The sequence below is a fragment of the Pongo pygmaeus genome, chromosome 4, assembly GCF_028885625.2.
Source record: "Pongo pygmaeus isolate AG05252 chromosome 4, NHGRI_mPonPyg2-v2.0_pri, whole genome shotgun sequence".
NCBI classification, from domain to species: domain Eukaryota; kingdom Metazoa; phylum Chordata; class Mammalia; order Primates; family Hominidae; genus Pongo; species Pongo pygmaeus.
The window spans coordinates 154,823,670-154,847,149 of record NC_072377.2 but is presented as its reverse complement, the minus strand read 5'-3'; the positions used below and the strand labels follow the sequence as shown (position 1 = coordinate 154,847,149).

At 52.0% G+C, this 23,480-nt stretch overlaps 2 protein-coding genes across 3 annotated transcripts in view; one reads left to right on the top strand and one right to left on the bottom strand.

Moving 5' to 3' along the window:
* CSF1R (colony stimulating factor 1 receptor) overlaps positions 1–14,604 on the top strand; it is a 39,578-nt gene extending 24,974 nt beyond the window's left edge. Inside the window, exons 13-23 of the mRNA XM_054487736.1 lie at positions 5,912–6,038; positions 6,166–6,270; positions 6,790–6,900; positions 7,903–8,065; positions 10,198–10,286; positions 10,406–10,503; positions 11,452–11,574; positions 11,656–11,767; positions 12,459–12,558; positions 13,348–13,456; positions 13,554–14,604. Of these exons, the coding sequence (XP_054343711.1) occupies positions 5,912–6,038; positions 6,166–6,270; positions 6,790–6,900; positions 7,903–8,065; positions 10,198–10,286; positions 10,406–10,503; positions 11,452–11,574; positions 11,656–11,767; positions 12,459–12,558; positions 13,348–13,456; positions 13,554–13,721 (1,305 nt within the window). The 3' untranslated portion in view covers positions 13,722–14,604. The remainder of the gene's footprint in view (positions 1–5,911; positions 6,039–6,165; positions 6,271–6,789; positions 6,901–7,902; positions 8,066–10,197; positions 10,287–10,405; positions 10,504–11,451; positions 11,575–11,655; positions 11,768–12,458; positions 12,559–13,347; positions 13,457–13,553) is intronic.
* A 60-nt stretch (positions 14,605–14,664) lies between these two features.
* The window catches only part of HMGXB3 (HMG-box containing 3), a 52,349-nt gene continuing 43,533 nt past the window's right edge, over positions 14,665–23,480 (bottom strand). For both annotated transcript variants that reach the window (XM_054487734.2, XM_054487735.2), the window contains 5 exons: positions 22,134–22,353; positions 20,037–20,170; positions 19,112–19,228; positions 17,338–17,547; positions 14,665–16,076 (listed from right to left, as the gene is read on the bottom strand). In XM_054487734.2, the coding sequence (XP_054343709.1) occupies positions 15,609–16,076; positions 17,338–17,547; positions 19,112–19,228; positions 20,037–20,170; positions 22,134–22,353 (1,149 nt within the window). In that variant the 3' untranslated portion in view covers positions 14,665–15,608. The remainder of the gene's footprint in view (positions 16,077–17,337; positions 17,548–19,111; positions 19,229–20,036; positions 20,171–22,133; positions 22,354–23,480) is intronic.

Below are 23,480 nucleotides of genomic sequence, written 5' to 3'. Positions count from 1 at the left end.
GGGGCAGAAGAAATGGACATACAAGTGTGGTGTCCCCTGGGCCAGGCCTGAGCCCTGCCCTAAGAAGCACGTGGTCTACTGAAGACGAGGGCCTGTGACCATCATCCTCTTCATTACTTCATGTTACTGTCCTATTAGCCAAAGCCACAATTTAGTGCATGTTGCATATAGTGTGCTTCCTGTCACTGCCTGCTCAGTATATGATAGTGATCTGAGGGGCATTTTTCTGTAGCATGTTACCTACATCATCTCATTTAATGCCCTCAGCAACCATTGTATGCAGCTAGCATTAGCCTATTTTACAGAGTTGTAAACTGAGGTTCTGAGAGGTTGGGACAGTTGCCCTTGTCTACAGCTGGTCAAAGGCAGAGTCTGGTTTTTAACCCTGAAGGAGGACTCACTCCAAAACATGTCCCAATCATTATGTGAAACATTGACTCATCTTATTTTACCCTCACAAGAAGCTGGAGGCAGGAAGTATACTAGTCAGTATCTTACCCATCAGGAAGCTGAGGCTCAGCAAGGTTAAAAAAAAAAAAAAACCCCAAGGGGCTGAGGGATATGGTTGGCATTGGGCCCCAGGGGCTTCTGTCCCTAGAGCCCATGGCCTCCACTGCCTGCCTGCCCACACAAAGACCATGTGCAATGTGATCAGAAGCTGAGAGGACCAGGCCAGAGGGCTGTGGGAGTTCAGAGGTGGAGGGACTTTTCAGGCTGGTGGGTAAGGGAGACTTCCGGGAGGAGGTGGCTTGGCATTGGTGGGATGGGCTTTGGAGGATGAAGGATGCAGCAGGGGAGATGAGACTAAGGGAAAGGGCATCTCTGGGGGGAGAGGGCAAAGTGTGCAGAGGTGCAGGTGAGGGGAAGACCAGGGTGGGGTTGGGGGTCTGAAGGGTTGGACCCCACCCTGTCAGTCCAAGGCCATCAGTGGGTTTGAACAAGGGAGTGGTGTGATCAAGGGCTGAATGACCCATCTTGTGTCCCCTTGGCTACCTTTTCTTCCCCACACCCCCTTGGGGCTTTTGTGAGAAGAGGGCTTGAAGTGGGCAGGTTGGAAGGGATGCTGGGGGAGCCCCAGGGGCACATGGATCGGGCTGTCTACTCCCGCCAGCACCCAGCATGAGAAGGCTGCTCTGAGGGCAGCTCCGGTCAAGACCTCGGGATCTAGGTCCAGCCCTGACACTGTTTTGCCATGTAACCTCGGCTGACTCTCTGTCCTCTCTGGGCCTTAGTTTCCCTCTTGTACCATGGGGCTGGGTGCTCTTTAACAACCCCTCCTCCTCTGACATGCCAAGAGCCCACTGGTGGTCTAGTTTAAGAACCAGAAACTTGGACTTCAGTGAATCTGGGTCCAAATCCTGCCTCTGCCAAGCTCTGGCTATGGGATGATGGGAAAATTGGTGTGTCTAAGTCTCTTCTCCATTTGTAAAATGGGATCGTTAACAGCCTGTTGTGAGGGATTCCGTACGACAACACACACAGAGGACTGAGCGGGGTGCTGGACGAGAGAGTCTCTGTGATGGGAGCTGCACACTCTTGTCCCAGGAGGAAGTGTGTTGGGGAACCAGAGTTAGCTCATGCATCTTGGGATGGTGGAAGGAGGGGGAGGTCTGAGGTTGGGCATCATCTCCTTGACTACACACCCAAAGCAGTTGTTTGGCCCAGCCCACCCACCTCCAGGGACAGGACCTTACTCACTCTTGGGGCCACCCGTTCCTTCTCTGAGCAGCTCCAGTGTTTGCACAGTTCTTCCTTACATGGAACTGAAAACTGCCTCACAGTGCCCACAGAGCTGCCAGGACAGCCATGCAGAGATTCCAGAGAAGGGCCTAGGGCCCCCTGTGGCCCTTTCTGCCTTGGGCTGGCCAGCCCCCTTGGCTGTGGTTTAGGAACTCTGTATCCCCTCTCCATCGGACCATTTTTGGAACATGTCACCTCCACACTTCCTGTCCAGGAAATTCAGCTGTCCCTGGAGCCCATGCAAGGCTGCGAGAAGACTTGCAGCTACCCTCCTCCCCTACACCCATTCACAGACCCTTTAGCTCCAGGCCGAGGTGTCCACCCATGGGACCAGACTTTGAGGGGTCAGGATGGTCATGCCCGTGCTAAGTGCCTGCCTTCCCATCCTCCTCTGCCTTGCCCCATGAGGTTCGGAGCCTTGCCCCTTCACTGGGGACTCAGCCCAGCCTCTCCTCATTGCCCAGGCCTGGCGAAAGAAGTGGCCTGTCTGTGGGGAGTGTTTGTTCTGCCTCAGGGCTGAGTCATCACCTTTCTGTCCCCCAGAGCGACCACAAGGGGGGCCGTGGGGGAAGAGAAAAGGGCAGGAGTCAGCAGGCTCTCCTGGAGGAGGAGGCGCACAGGGAAATGGCTGAGGCAGCAGGGAAGGGAGGGTCCAGGGAGGCTGCTGGAAAGACTACGATTCTGGGGGCTGGAACTGAGCTCTGAGGAGGGACAGGAGGGTCCCCAAAGATTCCCCTGGGAATCGTTCAGATCTCCACCCTCCTGGGATGGAGAACATCCACTCACCCAGAACCAGCAGGCCTAGATGGGGAGGGGACCGGGACTTTGCCTCCATGCCCCCTTTGGTGGGGAGGATGGGAGGAAGGGAAGAAGTCGGGGGGTGGGCCTGGGGCTTAGGCCCATTGCAAGGAATCAGTGGGATGATGTGCTTCAAGCATCTAGTGCAGCGCCCCACTCCCAGGAAGAGCTGTGGAAGAACTCGCTGCCATCATGACAATTATGTCCACCCTTCTCAGGAAGCCTCGCCCATCCCCACCTCTTGATCTCTCACTCATAGTTCTTTGGAAGAGAGGCTGCCTCTGGGTAGACGCCCATGAGCCCTTTCCAGGGATGGCACAGGTGCCCTGGGAGGTTTACAGGCCCAGCAGGGGCAGGAGAGGGTTCCTGAGGCAGGTAGAAGGCAGCTTGGTCCATTTCCAGGAATAGGATCCTAGGATTCAGAGATCTAAGAATCCAGCCAAACCTCTTCCTCCTTGATCCCCTCCCTTTCAACAGTGCCCCCTGCCCAGCTGGGGGCAGGGAGGGGCTGACTCAGCCCAGCTGCAGAGGGACAGAGGAACAAGAAGTGGTGAGAAAAAACAGTCTTGGCCACAGAGGCTACTAGAGATGGAAGTGGCCGGGAGAGGTTGAAGAATCCCCTCCTCACCCTGTCGCTGTCTTTTGGGCTGGGAAGGCACCCACGGGCAGGATTTGGATCCTCAGAGGCTTGAGAAGTTCTTCTCCCTGTGTCTCATTTCAGACTCTCTCCCAAGCTATAACACAGAGGCTCTGAAGTTCACCTGTAGTCCGCCCTTCCGAATCAGAGCCTGGAAGTTAGTTCCTTCTCATTTCTAATTGCAGTCTTTTCTCCCTAACTACCAGCTAGAAGTTCTTCCTGATGGTTAGCTGGAAGCTTTCTCCCTGTCTCTCTCTTTAAAAATGTCCACATTTTATTTTTGATTCAGGGGATAGATGTACAGGTTTGTTGCATGCGTATGTTTCGTGATGCTGAGCTTTGGAATATGGATCCCATCACCTGGTACTGAGCATAGCACCCATAGTTTTTCAACCCTCGCCCGCTTCCACCCTCCCTGCTCTAGTAGCCCCCAGTGTCTGCTGGTGCCATCTTTATGCCCATGCATACTCAATATTTAGCTCCCACTTCTAAGTGAGAACATGCGGTATGTAGGTTTTCTGTTCCTGTGTTAATTTGCTTAGGATAATGGTCTTCAGCTGCACTGTGTTGCTGCAAAGGACATGACTGGAATCTTTTCTCTCAACCAGGACTTGCAGCTAAAGGCCAGCCTCTTCCCTAGCACTGGTCCACACTTCCTTTAAGTTTCTAGCTCGGGTGCCCAGGGAAGGAGCCCAGCTGCAGGCACAGCCAAGCTGGTCCCATCCCCAAGGCCTGGCCGGAAAGAGTTGCTCTGCTGACCCAGGGCCTCCGTGTCCTCCACTGCCCCACCCCAGCTTCCACTTTCCCCCTCAACTTGGTCTTCATCAGCATTTCTCATGGGCAACCCTTAGCATGGTACTCCCCCTCAGCAGCTCACCCCTGGGCAAGAAACAGGTACAGCCATTTCTCCTCCCCACATCCCAGGGCTTGCCTCCCCTGGCTGGGTGGTAACAGCATGGAGAGCCTAAGGAAGGAAATCGGGTCTTTCCAAAGGTCCTGGTCCTCCAGAATCTATCTAGTGGGCAGGGTCTCTCTTTCTCTCTCAAAAAGGTAAAGTCAAGGCTGGGTGCGATGGCTCATGCCTATAATCCCAGCACTTTGAGAGGCCAAGACAGAAGGATTGCTTGAGCCCAGGAATTTGAGCCTAGTGAGTTATGATCATGCCACTGCACTCCGGCATGGGTGAAGGAGCAAGACCCTGTCTCAAAAAAAAAAAAAAAAGTCAGATGGCGACTCACCTGTGTCAAACTCTCAGGGTCTCTCACTGCCCGGCCAGGCATGGTAGCTCATGCCTGTAATCCCAGCACTTTGAGAGACCGAGGCAGGCAAACTGCTTGAGATCAGGAGTTCAAGACCAGCCTAGGCTGCGACAAAGCCCCGTCTCTACAAAAATTAGCCAGGTGTGGTGCCACATGCTTGTAGTCCCGGCTGCTTGGGAGACTGAGGTGGGAGGATTGCTTGAACCTCGGGGATCGAGGCTGTAGTGAGCCAAGACTGCCCCACTGCATGCCAGCCTGGGGGACAGAGATCCTGTCTTGGAAAAAAAAAAAAAAAAATCCCAAAAGGGAACCCACTCACCTTATCATAGCCCTCAAGACCTTCCTGTTTCTGGAACCTGCCCCTCACTTCCCTCAAGCCACGATGGCTGCCTTCCTATAGCTCAAACTTGCCAGGATCGTTCCCACATCAAGCATACAGCATTTCCATGTACTGTTCCTGGAAAATTCTTCGTCTGATGGTCACATGGTGGGCTCTTTAGGGGCCTTCCCTGACTTATCTTACTTTATTTTCTTCATAGCACCACTTGAGAATTTCCTACATACATATATATTTGCGTTTAATGCCTCTCTCAGCCACTAGAATGCAAACTCCATGGAGGGGCAGAGACTTTGTCCTGTTCAACTCTGAATCAGCGGTGCCTGACACAAATAGATGTTCAAGAAAGTATGTGGATGGGCTACTATTATTCAGCCTTAAAAAGGAAGAGAATTCTGACCTATGCTGCAACATGAATGAACCTTGAAGACATTACGCTGGGTGAAATAAGACAATCCCAATAGACACATGCTGTGTGAGTCCACTGAGGTGCAGTGCCTAGAGCAGTACAATTCACAGAGACAGCAGAATCATGGTTGCCAGGGGCTGGAGGAGGGAAAGGGGAGTTGCTCTTTAACGGGAACAGAGTTTCAGTTTTGCAAGATGAAAAGAGCTCTGGAAATTGGTTGCATGACAAGGTAAAATGTAATTTACTTAATACTACTGAACCATAACCTTAAAAATGGTCGAAATGGTAAATTTCATGTATGTTTTATCACAATTAAAAATACATATATATTTGGATGGGAGGTTGGGTGGGTGGATGGATGGGTAGATGGATGGACGGATGAACGGATGGATAAGATCTCAAGTTCCACCCTCCCTCCTGGCTCAGGAATTACCAGATTATCAGAGATATCAAGGCCCTCAGAGGTTGTCTTGTCCAAAGTCTTTAATACACAAATAGTGAAACTGAGGCTTGGAGAAGGGAAGGTCACACAACAAGGCAGAGTCAAGCAGGAACATGCTCTCAGTGCCATGTTCATGAGACGACCTCTCTCAGCCCAGAGCAGGCCTTGCCCTGCCTTCTCCCACTGGGCGCCTTGGGACTGCCCACACCCCTGCTCTTGGGGGTCAGAAACAAGGTCCAGGAACTGCCTGCCAGCCCCGACTGCCATGTGCTCCCTTCCTCTTCTGCAGAAGCCCAAGTACCAGGTCCGCTGGAAGATCATCGAGAGCTATGAGGGCAACAGTTACACTTTCATCGACCCCACACAGCTGCCTTACAACGAGAAGTGGGAGTTCCCCCGGAACAACCTGCAGTTTGGTGAGATGGCAGCTCAGCACTCCACACCTTCCTATCACAAGGCCTGTGGGGGTTGCAGGGGGCCCATGGGCCCTTGGACAGAGGCCCTTTGGTGCCCAGGGACCTAAGGGACCTGTGTGCGTGGCAGGTAAGACCCTCGGAGCTGGCGCCTTTGGGAAGGTGGTGGAGGCCACGGCCTTTGGTCTGGGCAAAGAGGATGCTGTCCTGAAGGTGGCTGTGAAGATGCTGAAGTGTGAGTGAGGGGAGGGGATGAGGGAAGGGATGGGGGGTGGTAGATGCTGGGGGTGGGCTGGCCCTGGTGTCACAAGAGGCATCAAACACATTTCAACCTGTTGAAGCCTGGGGGACAGAGCTCAGGGGTAAGGACTTGGGTTTTCTTGTGAGCTCCAGGCACCCTCTGACTCCTGGCTCCAAGAAGGTCTAGGTCACCCTTTAGTTGTGAAGGGGCTTCTGACTGAGCTCCAAAAAGTCTGGGGGTGCAGAAAGGCCACCTACGGCCATGGCCTGGCCACAGTTTGGCTTCCTGTCACCTGAAGACCAGCTCAGTGACAGGCTCATTCCTCCTCTCTCTCTCTCTGCCATCTGTGTGTCTGCATTTTTCCTTCTCCTCCTCTTGGCTTCTGGCCACTCTGGGTCTCGGGGTATGCCCTGCTTTCTCCCCTGCGTCTCTGCATTTGGTCCCCATGTATCTGTGTGGTGCTCTGTGTCCTGCCCTCTCCCTGTCTGTGGGACCTGTGGTTCTTTCTCCCAGCCACGGCCCATGCTGATGAGAAGGAGGCCCTCATGTCCGAGCTGAAGATCATGAGCCACCTGGGCCAGCACGAGAACATCGTCAACCTTCTGGGAGCCTGCACCCATGGAGGTAAGGGCCTTGGGTTTCCTGGGGCCAAGGTCTTGGGGCCTCTGGGGGATCTGAGGGCCCCAGGGCTACCTTGTTCCATCTTCCCCTTCTCAGGATCCTACTGCTCCAAGTGCCAGTGGGATCCCAGTCACAGCATCCCTTAAACTCCTGGGCCCATCTCCTAGACTAGTCAGGAGCTGCATGGGCAGCTTGAGGCATAAAGAGAGACTGATAGGGAGCATCGGAGTCCTTGGAGAAGGAGATGAATGTGCAAGCTCCTAGGCCCTGCTTCCAGGGAGCCAGATCCTGTGGGTCTGGAGTGAAGCCCCCCCGCCTACCTCTTATGAAGCCTCCATTCAAGGATGCTTGGACACTCTCCCCAGGGCCCACAAAGGTGCCCCAGGCTTTGTTGGGACTCCAAGTGCCCCACATCCTCTTCACTGATAGCAGCTCTGACCTACACTGAGCCGCCATAGCTTTCCTTTGAAGAAATAATTCTTGGGCTACATTTTTTTTAAGGTCGTCTTTTTTTTGTTTGTTTTTTGTTTTTTTTCTTGAGACGGAGCCTCACTCTGTCACCCAGGCTGGAGTGCAGTGGCGCGATCTTGGCTCACTGCAACCTCTGACTCCCATGTTCAAGCGATTCTCCTGCCTCAGCCTCCTGAGTAGTTGGAACTACAGGCACATGCCACCATGCCCGGCTAATTTTTTCTGTTTTTGTAGAGATGGGGTTTCACCATGTTAGGCAGGATGGTCTCGATCTCCTGACCTCATGATCCACCCACCTTGGCTTCCCAAAGTGCTGAGATTATAGGCATGAGCCACCGTGCCCTGCCAAAGCCATCTATTTTAAACAGATGGAACTACTGAGGCACAAGGAAACTTGCTTACAGAGCCGAGGTTAGAACCCAGCTATGCTGAGTCCTGGTCCAGTGGCCTCACTGCCCCCAGTCTCATGCTACTATTCATGCAGGCAGGGGAGCACTCAGCACCTTCCTCACCCCACACCCTTGGCTGCTCTAGGCCCTGTACTGGTCATCACGGAGTACTGTTGCTATGGCGACCTGCTCAACTTTCTGCGAAGGAAGGCTGAGGCCATGCTGGGACCCAGCCTGAGCCCCGGCCAGGACCCCGAGGGAGGCGTCGACTATAAGAACATCCACCTCGAGAAGAAATATGTCCACAGGTAGCCCCTGGCAAAGGACAAGAAAAAGGCCAGGTCTGGGAGGCAGGACCCGAGTCTGTCTTCAAGGCCAGCTCAGGGTTGGATGGCTCATGATTGGGTGGCTATGTGGCCCTCACCTGCCACCCGTGTCATGGGAAGTAGCCACCACAGGTTTTATGGGCATCTCTGTTTCTTTACTCCTTTCCCCCTTCATTCAACAAATATCTGAACACCTACCGTGTTCTGGGAGTGTGGAGGGCAAAGATGGGCAGCTCATAGTCTGGCAGAGATATGCATCAATGAAATCACCACCCAGTGTGTGTAAAAGATCAACCAAGATCTGTGCCTGGAGCCCTAGTAAGAGATGGGCAGATGTGGCCTGGCGCAGTGGCTCATGCCTGTAATCCCAGCACTTTGGGAGGCTGAGGCGGGCAGATCACCTGAGGTTGGGAGTTCGAGACCAGCCTGACCAACATGGTGAAACCCTGTCTCTATTAAATATACAAAATTGGCCGGGCGTGGTGGCGCATGCCTGTAATCCCAGCTACTCGGGAGGCTGAGGCAGGAGAATCGCTTGAACCAGGAGGCAGAGGTTGCTGTGAGCTGAGATCACACCATTGCACTCCAGCCTGGGCAACAAGAACGAAACTCTGTCTCAAAAAAAAAGAGATATGGCTCTGTTGTCCTGTTGCTGTGATTCCTGGAAGCCATCCAGAACAGAGCCATCCGACAGAGCCACATGGGGAACCAAAGAGAGGAAGTGGGGAGATTCATGTCACACATGAGTCAGGGGCAGAGGTGGAGCCTGGACTAGAATCCTGCTCTCTTGACTTCCAGTCCAGGAGTCACCCAAGCCACACTGCTGTCCTGGAGATCTCTGTCTCAGGGGCTTGTGAGGTCAGGACAGGATCAGAACAAGAAGGGTGTACACTGTGCCCTCATCCTAGATACTGTCAGCTGCCATGCCTGGGGTGACAAAAGAGAAGGAGGCCATCTCTTCACCCAGGGTCCTAAAAATGGGGGCCTGGCAGCATCACTTCCTCTTCTGATTCCCTGACACTTCTATGAGGGTGGCACACACTAGGCCTCTGAAGATCAGATCAAAATGAGCACCAAAGGAAAGTATTATTAGCTTCCATCTTCAAATACGCAGATGGGGAAAGTATTCCCAGACTGGGTAATTTCGAGGGCAAATGGCCTGTAAACCAACTCTGCCAAAAGGATCTCAGGCTGTTAACAGAAGCACAGTTTCTACAACAAGGGAGCGGAAGATTTTGCCATGGTCAGATCATAAATAAAACATTGGTTTCTCCTTCTGGGAACACTAGGATATGGAAATTGTCAAGGTACACATCTCTAGCGCAGAGGGGACAGGAGGGACGGAGAAATCATATCTGGCTGGAACTTTAGGAGCAGTAGTGCTTCAATCTACAGTAGTGCTTCTCAAATTCTCTACCCCAAGTGTGCTCTCATAGGCATCTCTTGAGGACTGTTGGAAGTGCACCACCTCAGGCCCACCCACCCAGGCCTGCTGATTCAAAATCTGCATTGCAGAGATTCCGGGGTGATTTATCTGCACATGAACTGGAGCTTAAGCAGCACTGCTCTAGACCAGTGGGCCTCAGCTTAGGCTGCACTTTGTGATCACCTGGGGAGATTTAAATCTGTGAATGACTGTTTTGTCCCTAGAGTTTCTGAAGTATTAGTAATTAGCCTGATCCTAAAAGCTCCTGAAGTGATTTTAACGTGAAGCCAGGGGTGAGAAGCACCGTCCAGAGAAGAGAGGACTCAAGGGGCCCTAGAATATGCCCCAATTCTAGTAGAGCTGTTATGGGGAAGAGGACTCCAACTTCTCTGTGGCCCTTGAGGGTAGAGCAGGGGCTAGGAGGAAAATCTCAGGGGTAGATTGGCATTAGGAACAGTGAAGAACTTTCTCACAGGCAGAGCTGCCCAAAACCGGAATGGGTTGTAAGCTCCCTCACCGGGGGCAGCCAAGCAGAGACCAGTGCTCACTCAGATGGAGTGTGGCGGGAGAGTTTCTTATCAGAAAGGGAGGTTCCAGTTGACCATGGGGTGGTGGGCGGTCAAAGCCTGAGCTGAGCAGTGCAGTGATGGGGACTGACCTCTGCCTCACAACCCTCTCTCCTACATAGGGACAGTGGCTTCTCCAGCCAGGGTGTGGACACCTATGTGGAGATGAGGCCTGTCTCCACTTCTTCAAATGACTCCTTCTCTGAGCAAGGTGAGGGGGTCCCAGGGCCAGGCCCTATTTGCTTGATAACAAGGGAAAAGGAGAAGGGGCTGCTGGGGTGAGGGGTGGGGAGTGTGGCAGGGCTGCCCTGACGCCTCTTCCCACCCTAGACCTGGACAAGGAGGATGGACGGCCCCTGGAGCTCTGGGACCTGCTTCACTTCTCCAGCCAAGTAGCCCAGGGCATGGCCTTCCTCGCTTCTAAGAATGTGAGTAGGAACCTGGCCCTGGCTCATAGCCACCCAGGTCTGTGTTCCGGGGAGGCTGGATGAGTGATGATGGGGAGGAGGAAATGGGAGCCTGTGAGGGGGTAGGGGAGGAGACAGAGTACGAGAGAGTCATTTGGGCAGCAGCTGCAAAAATGAGTGGGAAAAAGCTGTGCCCAGGGCTGGAGCTCCGGGGCTGGGCACCTGTGTCCCCAGTGTGAAGATGAGGAAGGGTACCAGGCTTTCTTCATTCGTTTTTACTAAATAGTGTATAAGAGACAACAGTTGTCTCTGCTCATGAGGCACATGGTCTGGTGGGGATGATAATGGAAGCTTCCTCATAGAATTTTGGGGATATTAGATAATGTATAAAGTACGCTCAGCCTAGGAAGAAGTGCCAGGGAATGGGAGCTCTTGCCATCTTCCTTAGAAGAGATTCGGGAGTCAGTGGTTTGATTGCTGGCTCTGCCACCTGCTCTGCGACTTTAAACAACTATTTAAATTCTGTGCCTCAGTTTCTACACCTATAAAAATGGGTGTAACAATTGTTTGAAAAGAAAAAGGGTTCAATGTGTGCAGAGTTTAGGGAAGGGCCTGGCAGACAGCAGCTGCTATGATCAGAAGTAACAGTACGGTTTGGAGACTGCTCTCCGCACGGAAGCCGTTCGCTTCTGGGGCCTGAGCAGACGACTCAGAGGACAAAGGGTGAGAAGGGCCACAGCTGCTCAGGGTAATGGGGATTTCTAAGCATTAAATGATCACATCACGCTACACGTTCTCAGATCCTGGGCCCTGGTAGAAGGTATAGACAAGGGTTTGTGGTAAAGGACCAAAACTGTTGTTCATTCCAGCACGGACCCCAAAGCCATCTGGGGCCCTCCCTGCCATCCTTCTCACCTCAGGCTCAGGTAGGAGAGGGCCCAAGACTAACCCTGTGGTGCTTTCCCTCAGTGCATCCACCGGGACGTGGCAGCACGTAACGTGCTGTTGACCAATGGTCATGTGGCCAAGATTGGGGACTTCGGGCTGGCTAGGGACATCATGAATGACTCCAACTACATCGTCAAGGGCAATGTAAGTGCTGGGAGGGCTTGGGCTAGGCTGGGGAGGGGGTGAAGAGTCAGGGCCCAAAATAACTGGGTACTGTCATCCCAGGCCCGCCTGCCTGTGAAGTGGATGGCCCCAGAGAGCATCTTTGACTGTGTCTACACGGTTCAGAGCGACGTCTGGTCCTATGGCATCCTCCTCTGGGAGATCTTCTCGCTTGGTGAGCCACTGGGCCCACTCCAGGCAGAGCCTGGGGCTGGCTCCTCTGGTTGCCCCACCGGTGGACAAAGCTGTTTGGTGCCCAGGACACAGCGAGGGTTGGTGAGAGTGTAGGAATGGGCAACGGCTCTTGAAACCCAGCATCGTGGCTCCTGCGGGGCTCGGCAGACCCTCTGCCCCTGACAGGCGCTCCTTTCTGGCTCTTCCCTCGTTTGTCTCTGCTCAGTTGCTGCTACCTGTTTACCCTCCTTTGTCACTGTTTCCCTCCTTTGTCTGAAATCTTACAGACCCTTGAAGATGCAGCTCTCTACTACTAGGCTCTAGTAGAAAGAACTGCCATTTCCTGAGGACTAGGCACAAGGACTTGTACTCAGTTCTTAAATACACTGCTCCTACACCCTCATAACCACCTGACTGTCCCCACTTTAACGATACACAACTGAAGTTTTTGTCTGATTCCAAAGCCTGCGCAAGAATGTTTGGTATGATAAGGCCTGGATGGAGGCTCACACCTTCCTAAAGCCTAAGCCTGCCACACAGTGGCTGGCACACAGGAAGCACTGGATAACAGTAGCTGCTGTTGCAGTGTTGTCAAGTGGGACCCTTTAAACCCAGTCTAAGATGTGTGTGGGTGTGCGGGAACGGGGAGAAGACAATGGGCATGGCCTCTTACCTGATCTTGGCCTTTGCAGGGCTGAATCCCTACCCTGGCATCCTGGTGAACAGCAAGTTCTATAAACTGGTGAAGGATGGATACCAAATGGCCCAGCCTGCATTTGCCCCAAAGAATATGTAAGCGAAGGGATCCCAGGGAGGGAAAAGGACACCCCACGCTTTTGCTAGAAAGGGATGGACGGCTATGTGGCCCTGATCTTTCCCTGTCCAAAATGTTCCAGGGTCAGACTTTATCTCTCCCATAGTGGACACAACAAGCCCCTTTTGAGTTCAAGGTATGGGGGATGTTCTCAGAGAAGCAGCTGTTCACTAGGGCTGGTCCTAACCGACCACTTTTCCTTTTTTTTTTGAGACAGCATCTTGCTCTGCAGCCCGGGCTGGAGCGCAGTGATGTGTGCAATCATAGCTCACTGCAGCCTCAATCTTCAGGGCTCAAGCACTCCTTTGGCCTCAAACAGCTGGGACTACAGGTGTGCACCACCAAGCCCAGCTATTTAAAAAAAAATTTTTAGTAGAGATGGGATCTCACCATGTTGTCCAGGCTGGTCTGGAACTCCTGGCCTTATGCAATCCTCCTGCATCAACCTCCCAAAGTGTTGGGATTACAGGCATGAGCCACTGCACCTGTCCCTAAACTTAGACTTTTAAGAGATTATTATTACAGTGACCCTGAGGATACCAAAATGGCCTCATCTGCCAAAATGAGGGTGATGAGAGTACCCTTCTGCAAGGGTTACTGTGAGGATTAAATGGTAAAGCATGCCAAGGACTTGGCACAGGTTTTATACTTAAACTTACTTCGACTGGGTTTGGGGACCTCTGCTGGGTAGGTCTCTCTAGGGGTGTGTGTTAATGGCCCCTGGACCCTAGGGAGCTGCCCATGGGCATCCTCTGTCCTATCTCCAGATACAGCATCATGCAGGCCTGCTGGGCCTTGGAGCCCACCCACAGACCCACCTTCCAGCAGATCTGCTCCTTCCTTCAGGAGCAGGCCCAAGAGGACAGGAGACAGCAGGTGAGTGGGGTGGGGCTTGGGGTAGGTGGCTGGTAAAGCAGGTTGAGCTGGGCCTGATGGATCTGGACTGACAGTTTCTGGTCTCTCCCACCCTCAGGACTATACCAATCTGCCGAGCAGCAGCAGAAGCGGTGGCAGCGGCAGCGGCAGCAGCAGCAGCAGCAGTGAACTGGAGGAGGAGAGCGCTAGTGAGCACCTGACCTGCTGCGAGCAAGGGGATATCGCCCAGCCCTTGCTGCAGCCCAACAACTATCAGTTCTGCTGAGGAGTTAACGACAGGGAGTACCACTCTCCCCTCCTCCAAACTTCAACTCCTCCATGGATGGGGCGACATGGGGAGACCATACAAACTCTGCCTTCGGTCATTTCACTCAACAGCTCGGCCCAGCTCTGAAACTTGGGAAGGTGAGGGATTCAGGGGAGGTCAGAGGATCCCACTTCCTGAGTGTGGGCCATCACTGCCAGTCAGGGGCTGGGGGCTGAGCCCTCACCCCCCTCCCCTACTGTTCTCATGGTGTTGGCCTCGTGTTTGCTATGCCAACTGTGGTAGGACCTTCTTTCCTAATCCCCTTGTCTTCATGGAAATGGACTGACTATGCCTATGAAGCCCCCAGGAGCTACACTGATACTGAGAAAACCAGGCTCTTTGGGGCTAGACAGACTGGCAGAGAGTGAGATCTCCCTCTCCGAGAGGAGCAGCAGATGCTCACAGACCACACTCAGCTCAGGCCCCTTGGAGCAGGATGGTTCCTCTAAGAATCTCACAGGACCTCTTAGTCTCTGCCCTATAAGCCTTCTTCACTCCACAGCCTCACCCCTCCCACCCCCATACTGGTACTGCTGTAATGAGCCAAGTGGCAGCTAAAAGTTGGGGGTGTTCTGCCCAGTCCCCTGTCATTCTGGGCTAGAAGGTGGGGGACCTTGGCATGTGGCTGGCCACACCAAGCAGGAAGCACAAACTCCCCCAAGCTGACTCATCCTAACTAACAAACAGTCACGCCGCGGGATGTCTCCGTCCACATTAAACAACTAACAGCATTAATACAGTCAGCCTCTGGTTCTTTGTGCCACATGAGTACCTGCAAATTCCCTGGAACTTCTTTTCTTTTCTTCCCTCCTTCACATGAAGTGACAAGCTCACAGCTGTGGAGCTTGACCACACTGGGCCCCACACGAGGTGCATGGAATTGACTCCCGATACACCAAAACCAGATAATTTAATAAACTTTATTCTTGTTGGGGGAAGAGGGAGGGGAAAAAAAGCCACCTACTCCACTCAATAAATTAACACATGGCCAATTCCCAGGCCCTAAACAAACCTTGGGCACTTGAGCCAGTCCTGCTGTTTCCTTATGGCCCAGTCTGCTTCCCCTTCACAGAAGGGAGTTTTTCCTACTGCTGCTAGGTTATGTCATGACCAGGGACCACATCCCCTCTGTGGAGAGGGTCCCAGGCCCAGAGAGGATATTGGCTGCAGCAGCAGTGGCCAGGGAAAGGAGGAAGGGGATGCTCTTCCTCAAAGCTTGGGGCGGAGAGGACAGTGCTGGAAGAGAGCTGTGGCTAACTGTTCCTCCCTCCTCAGCTTCCCCCAAATGTGGGTACAGGAAGAGCAAGAGAGAAATGCATCCCTCCTTCAGGGAGAATCAAGAGCCCAAAGGGACCCCTAGAGTTAATGAGGCCACCCAGGCCCCTAGTCAAAGGCAACAGGCTAAGCAATTCATCAGACTGAGGGGGCTGAAACCAGGGCTCCTCAGGGGTGGGAGAGACCTCAGCAGCCTTCCCACCTAGTGCTGGGGCTCACGCCTTAGCCCACCCAGGACCTCCACCTTGACCCACAGCAGGCCCCACGGAACCCACCAGCTACCAGCCTTTCCCTCAGCCTCCCCTCCCTCCATTAAACATACCATGTCCCCCAAGTGCTCTCTCGGGGCCAGAAGAGGTTTCCTGGCACCACTCCTGACCCCTGGAAGGTTGAGACCCGAGGACCCTGGGTCCCACCATGCTCAGGGAATGGAAGCTCTTTGGTCAGTCCCAGCAGTCAGAGGCCCTCCCCACAGGAGACCACTTCTGCAGGTCCCCTGGATAGCTCTGCCTCAGGCAAGGGCCTTACTATGGCTTGAGAGATGGTGTAGTCCCTGTACAACAGCCTGGCTTATTCTGCCACTGTGGCCACCTCCTCTTCCTCACCCCCCTCCTCTGTCTCTGTCTTGATCTGAGCAACCCCAAGGCGGTAGAGGGTGTCACGAATGACCACCTCACCAGGCTGGCAGCTCTGTACAATGTCATGGATCTGACGATTGACAATTTCACGGCTGGTGAGGAAGTCCATGAGGCGGTTGTAGAGGTAATAGTGAGTCGCATTGTCGAAGGCAATGGGCCGCTGGCGGACACTGTTTGGTTTGCTGTCCACGATGGAGGCCAGGATGGTTGCGTAGGGTGCCAATTCAGGGCACAGGGCCAAGGAGTGGTGCCCAGCACTGGGGTCACCAGGATTGGGCTGTATGCCTGCATGGACGATGCGCCGCGTGGCAGTCTTGGTGACTGGGTGCTGGATAGAGTGCTCAGTTTCTGTCATGTCCACAGTATAATGCTGGTCCAAGAGCTCTGGGCAGGACACACTCTAGAAGAGAAATGAGAATGCATTTTGACAAGAAGGAATGACTAAGGTAGAACGCATCTGGTGATGAGAACACTCTAGGCTCAGCCAGCCCTGTTTGAATCCTAACATCACCATGTACTGTGTCTCCCAGGCCAACCCCTGCCCGCCAGTGCCTCCATTTCCTCATGTGAGAACAGGGACAGTAACAGTGGCCACCATCCAGAACGGATGTTGGATTACTTATGCTATTATTGCCCCTGGTCCATTCAGGCCAGTGGCTGCAGGGGAGCAGAAAGATCAGGCTCTGACTGAGGTTAAGGCACTTTTCTGGAGTCCCCAGCATGCTCATGGAGCCAGTGAGCCCCAGGGAGTAATGACAATAATGACTTCTCCAAGGCAAAGCCAGAGGCCTTCACTTCCTATAATGCATCCTGCCTGGGACACTCAACCTTTGTTATTCTTCCCTTCTTCCTAATTATCAGTTCTGATATCTATTTCAGCAAAGGCCAAAGGCTGGCCTGCTGGCCTTGGAAGGTACATGACTGGTGAGAAATACTGTCTGGTACAATATACCAGGACACAGAGACAAGGGCTCTGCCGCTAATCTACTGTGTGACCCGGAAAAGTCCATTTCCCCCTCTGGGCCTTAGCTTCCCCTTTTAATAAAAGGAGAGGCTTGGATAAGATGAGTGTTTTCTAAACCAGCGTATCTTCAGATCACAACAGGCATGCCATACAGTATATCCACGGTCAACTAAACGTAAGACATGGTGAATTAAGCTAATCCAGGGCTGGCTGGGGCCTTTAATATGTCAGTGTGCACAATGACTCTCAAAGGTGGCAACTTTCTAGGCTTCTCTGGAAGGCAACCTCTTTTAACACAAGGTTTGGGATATCCTGGGCACACTAAGTGATATGCTGTGGCCTCAAACAGAGGGCTTGGTCAGTAAAAACTTACAGAGTAGGCTGGGCATGGTGGCTCACCCCTGTAATCCCAGAACTTTGAGAGGCTGAGGCACGTGGATTGTTTGAGCCCAGGAGTTTGAGAACGGCCTGGGCAAAATGGCAAAACCCATCTCTACTAAAACACAAAAATTAGCCAGGTGTGGTGGTGTGTGCCTGTAATCCCAGCTACTCGGGAGGCTGAGGCACGAGAACTGCTTGAACCTGGGAGGCAGAGGTTGCAGTGAGCCGAGATAACGCCACTGCACTCCAGCCTGGGTGACAGAGCAAGACATGGTAGGCTTGAGGAGATGTGGCAGTTCCTCAGGAGGTGACTCACCACAGGTGGCTCTGTGGGGCTAGAGAAACAGCCCTGGTTCCTCCCCCACATCTGGTTGGTCAGCTCTGGGTAGCAGAGGTCAGCACACAGGGCCACTGACGTGGCCATATCTACCACATAGACAGGCGGCCAGTGGCGGGAAGAGGCAAGCAGGTCCACATGGTCACGGGCACTCTCACCTCGCACAAGATACTTGGAGCCGCAGACCACCTGGGAGATGAAGGGCAGGGGGTGCAGGGTTAATTAGGAAGCCAGTCTGCAGAGAGTGTACAGTTCTCACTAGCTTCTTCCCAGGAAGATGAGCAATCAGCTTCATGGCCGAAGCCATGGCCATCCTGCCAGAGCCCATGGCATTCTGCTCCCTTCCTACTTCTGTCCTTAAATGAAGTCACCAGCTCATCCTTGCCCTTCTGAGAGACAGCTGGGAGCATCCTGACCTCAACTTAGGCTGAAAGGCACCTCAGAACATCTTTCAAAGCCCCTCTCTCTCCACATCACCTACCAGTTCACTATGCTAGCTATACAGCAGCAGCAGCAGCTAAGAGCTGGTTAAGAATGGAGATGCCTGGGCCTGAGGTCAAACCTAAGAAACTAAGGTCTCTGGAGTAGGGTCTAAGCATCCGTATTTTGAGCAAGCTCCCCACAAGACCGCAGTGGGCTTGTTGCCCAGATGGGAACCCACAATGTAGCCTAGTAAACACCTCCAATGACAGGGCCCCCCAAGCACCATTCCACAACTCTGGGTACACCCACTTGGCTGTCACCTCCAAGTGATGCCACTCCCATCACTGCCCCCAAGATCTACAGCTCTCCCTGTGCTGTCAGCTGCTTCTCATGAGATGATCCCCTGTCGCATGAACACAATTCCCTGAGCAGGCTCTGATCTGCCCGGAGTAGAAGCATGAAGCATCTCCTTCAGACACAGCTTCTGTTAAAGTAGTTGGGAACTGGATTCTCTTTTTACAGCTAGATCCCCCTGCTGACTCATGTGCTTCAGTGAAGGCTCTGATAAGCCACCTCTCTCCCGTTCAGTACATGTTAAGGGGTGGTTTCCGTCCCAATATCTACCTGGGCCCACTCTGTCATCTAGTACATAACCTGTCCTGGAGCTAACCCAGTGCCACCTTGTCCACACCCTTCCACAGGTTTCCCATTCAAAACCATGCAAAAGGTCCCTCATCACTCAGAATAAAATACGAACTGTTACTCTGGCCTAGAGAGCTCTACGTGATCTGGCCCCCGGGGAGCCCTCCAACACCCCCTCCTCTCAGCTCACTCTGTCTCCCCACTCACGGCCTTGGTGGTCCCTTGGCTGCGACACTCCTTCCCTGGCTTACCACTGGGCTCCGCCCTATCCTGCAGGTCTTGGTCTTCTCTGCCACACCTCAGACAGCAGGTTCCTTCCTGTTACTTTCTATCTTAGGCCCTTATCTAATTTCTTCAGAGCCAATGCCACAAGCTGTGGTGACTTTATTTCCCCACTAAAATATATGGTCAACTAGGGAGGAATGACATCTTTGTCATTCTTTATACAAGCTCGCCCTTATACCCTCAACAGCTGATGCCCAGGATGTGGTAGGGTGCTTAAAAAATACTGACAGAAGACCCAGCCTCCCTCCCTAGCCCACGGGGTAGCACCTGACCCATTGGCAGCTATGCCAGAGGTTGCCCAGTGACCTAAGTCTAGCCCCCCAAAACTGAGCTGGATCAGTCCCTGTATGGGAAGTTCAACATTAGCAAATTCACTCCAAGCTCCCCCTAGTTATTTTCTTACCTGATGGGGGCACACCTTGTAGATTTTACCACCTGTGAAGTGATGTGGGGGCCGTATAGCTCTAGCTCCATTCTGTACAGATTCATAGAGGGCCAACAAGGAGAAGCAGAGCTGGTCCTGGAGTAGGACAAGATTAAAAACATAAGGGGGAATGCTAAGGGACCACGGCTGGTGCTCAGCATCACACACTCACCCAACACCCAAAGCAAAAGAATAAACTGCCTGGGTCAGAGCGGGCCTTGGAGCCTCATCAGCCCAACCTCCTCTAGGTACAGGTAAGCAATCGGAGGCCCTGAAAGGATTAGGTCACAGACAAAGCCAGCCAGACTGCTGATCAAGCTGCCAGACTCTGAGGCCTGAGTTCTTTCACTTTTTACAGAGCAAAGAAACCATCAAAGGGGAGCTAACATTTGAATCTGATCTTGAAGGAAGCATAACATTTTCAACAGCACAGAAATATGAAAGGGAAAGTAAATAATGTATGAATAAAACACGTAGACACATACACTATGTAATAGTAGGCATTTTCTAAGAGCTTGCATAGGTAATAACCAGACACTGTGTAAAGTGCATTCGTTACAACAATCTCACAAGGTTAGTATTTTGGTTATTTCCATTCTACAAACAAGGAAAATGAAGCTCAAAATATAAAGCAGCTTATCCAAGGTCACACACAGTAAGGAGGAGAGCCAGGATTCCTGACCCCAGAGCCTAGGCTCACAACCTTCAACAGGAGGAACTGCTAGAGGCCAGGCCCCACATACATGTCACATCTAGCTGTCGACCATCTCCTAGGCATCCCTGACTGCCAGTACCTTGTGTCCAAGGCAGATGCCATCACAGATATTCACATCCCTGCCCTGAAAAGTGGACCAACCAGCCTACTCCAGAAGCCCCGATATCCACCACTGCCCTTGACACTCACCTTGGAGTCTTCTGCCCCAAAGGGGATTCCACACTGCCTTAGCAGATGCTGCAGCTTCTCTTCACTGTAGGAGCCAATCTCATCAAGCTTGCAGGAGCCCTCCTGGAGCAGCCTCACCAAGGCACTGCCACTGCCTGCAAGAGACAACAGTGCTGGTGGGAGGGTGCTGCTGCCAGTCACCAGAGGCTAAGGCTAGGCCCACAAAACAGCAAACAGTGGAAGCCAGCTCTGCACCAAGCCCTCCCCCAGTGCTGGCAGAGGTGGGACTCAAGTCAGGTCCATGCTTTCTGCAGATATTTGAAGTCTATTAGAACTGGCTTTCTGCCCTGGAACATCTGAGTGAGATATCCTGCAGACAGCCACTGAAAAAAACCCTAAAATAAGTCAGCTTTTAATCCAGTCTTCTAAGGTTTTTCAGAACCAAGACCTCAGATGCTTACCATGACTGCAGCAATAAGAAGAGAACAGCAGCTCTCGTTTTAAAAGTGCCCTCTATACAACGTTTCCGAACCTGACTAGCACAAGAGAACTATGTGGGGGTGCCTTAAAAAAATAATCCCTGGGGGCCAGGTGCGGTGGCTCACACCTGTAATCCTAGCACTTTAGGAGGCTGAGGCAGGTGGATTACCTGAGGTCAGAAGTTTGAGACCAGCCTGACCAATATGGTGAAACCCCATCTCTTCTAAAAATACAAAAAATTAGCCAGGTGTGGTGGTGTGGTGGCGTGCGCCTATAGTCTCAGCAACTTGGGAGGCTGAGACAGAAGAATTGCTTGAACCCGGAAGGCAGAGTTGCAGTGAGCCCAGATCACAACACTGCACTCCAGCCTGGGCAACAGAGCACAACTCTGTCTCAAAAAAAAAAAAAAAGATGCCTGGGCCCTTAAAAGATTAGTAGGAATATGAGGTGGACCTCAGTATCTTTTTATTTTTTTTTATTTTTTATTTTTTTTGAGACAGAGTCTCGCTCTGTTGCCCAGGATGGAGTGCAGTGGCACCATCTCAGCTCACTGCAATCTCCGCCTCCTGGGTTCACGCCATTCCCCTGCCTCAGCCTCCCGAGTAGCTGGGACTACAGGCGCCCGCCACCACGCCCGGCTAATTTTTTGTGTTTTTAGTAGAGATGGTGTTTCACCGTGTTAGCCAGGATGGTCTCAATCTCCTGACCTCGTGATCCACCCGCCTGGGCCTCCCGAAGTGCTGGGATTACAGGCGTGAGCCACCGTGCCCGGCCTCAATATCTAATATTAGGAAGCACTGTTTGAGAACCAGTGGATCACAACATATTAAGTGATTACAATATCAATTAAGTGGGTCATATCCAAAAATTCAAAAATGAAATAAGATAGAAAATAAAGTGTATTGCACTTGGTAAAGAAAAATACTGTTTTGGGAATGTTGTTTCAGTTATACGCACTTGCATATGTACAAATATCATTCTGCGTCATGACACAAAATGTATTTCTCACCATGAGTTACAGTTAAAAAGGGCGGCTATCACTCTAACTGCATTAGCTCGCTTTATCTTTAGTGATCTAGGAAGTGGGTAGCTATTATCACACCCTCTTTGTAAAAGAAGCAACGGTGGCTTAGGGCAATGATGGGACCTGACAGAGGGTCACACAGCTAAGTGGCAAAGCTGGGAATCAAACTCAAGCTGTTAGAAACCTATCCTCTTACCCGCTAGTCCAGGGTTTCTCAATGTCTAATCCACAAAACTAGCTGCAAAACCATCTGGGAGGCCTGTTTTGAAGGCAGATTCCTTGGCCTGCCCCTACACTTGCTCAATGAAAATCTTTGGGGATGGAACCTTATCAGCATTTTTTATAGGCGTTCCCCTACTCAGTGTGTGTATCCCAGAAGGCTGACAATGAGCTGTGCGCCCCTGCTATTTAAGATGGCGGACAGCTCTTCAAAACTCTGTACCACAACTTTAAACTCTAGGGGATTTTGACACGGGCTGTTATTATCTTTCTGAAAGGAGTCCTCCAGCGGGGCCTGGCCCTCTCGCTACCACTGTGCTATCTTGCCATGGACAATGTCCCAGATTCTTGACTGAGCCCTTTTTTGACCCCAGTCAGCCACCAGGTGGCCTTACCAGGTACTGGCTGCACATCCAGGTTTTTGTCTTTCTCAGTGTTGACGACCACAGCTCCTCTCATGAGTGGTGGGAAGAAGGGGGCAATAACAGAGGCATCAAATTTGGTGATAGGGATGCTGGCAGGAAATGCCACCTGCTCAATCACCTCTGTCTCCATCGTGGCCCAAAAGTCCTCCACATTTACCTCATTAGAGCCCAGGAATTCAGGCCAGGTGAACTAGAAGGTCAGGATAAAGAAGGTCAAACTGTGGGAGTCACGGAACATCAGCAACGCAACAGTCTAACCCATCATTATACACACAGGGAAGCCAAGACTTGGTGAAGGGAAGTCGGACAGCCAGGCACTGCCAGGGGGCCTTGAATTTGACAGCTCTGTACCCACCTGCCTTTTGGTCACATTTCTTTCCCTTACACCATAGTACTCTCCCAGACATGAATAGTCCCTAAATCCCTTCTGTTTCTATACCCTTGTTCATGTCATTTTCCCTGTCTTACAAAGAAAGTGGAGCTACCATTTGAGTACCTGTTATGTGCCAGACACTTTGTAATGAACTACTAAAAAACAAGTCTGGGGATGGCTGAGGTGAGTATTCGAGCACTCGAAGCGACAGAACAATCACGTCAACACAGGTCTAGTTCCAAAACCCAAACCCTTATTCCTGATACCAGGCTGGCAAGAATGAGCAGAATCCTACTGAGTAAAATTCCAGCCATTTTCCAAGGCCCTGTGGATCGCTGACATCCTCCCACACATCGTCAGCACACAGCTATCTCCTCTACCCACGGCAGCATTTACTTATCTCTTATAGACATCTATTAATAGCGCTTGTGCTACTCAATTTTTCTTCTTGCAATGCCCTCTTATATGGCTCTCAAAACGTGACCCAGATCCTAATACCTCAATCAGAGTTGTATAGGTTACATATTAGAAATGTAAAAACCTTGGCCACATCTTGAGCTGTATGAACTAAACTCCTAATTTTGCATTTAAAAAAGTTTCCTCAGAGGAATGGTTCTCAAAGGGTGGTCCCTGGACAAGCAGCAAGAGTATCACTTGAAAACTTGTTAGAAATGCAAATTCTTGGCCCCACTCCAGATCTCCTGGGTCAGAAATCCTGTGGGTGGGACCCAGCAAGCCCTCCACTTTAAAAAATTGTGAGAACCACTGCCCTATGTAGTTCTTATACCTACTAAAGTCCAAGAACCACTGCTCCCCATAAAGGCTCCTCTCCTCACCTTATTCCTCTTTGTTTGCCACCTCACAGGGGTGCTTAGTGCATGCTCTGTGTAAATGACACACCTAGGGGAATGAGGCCAGCTGAGTCTATCCTCTCCACAAGGAGC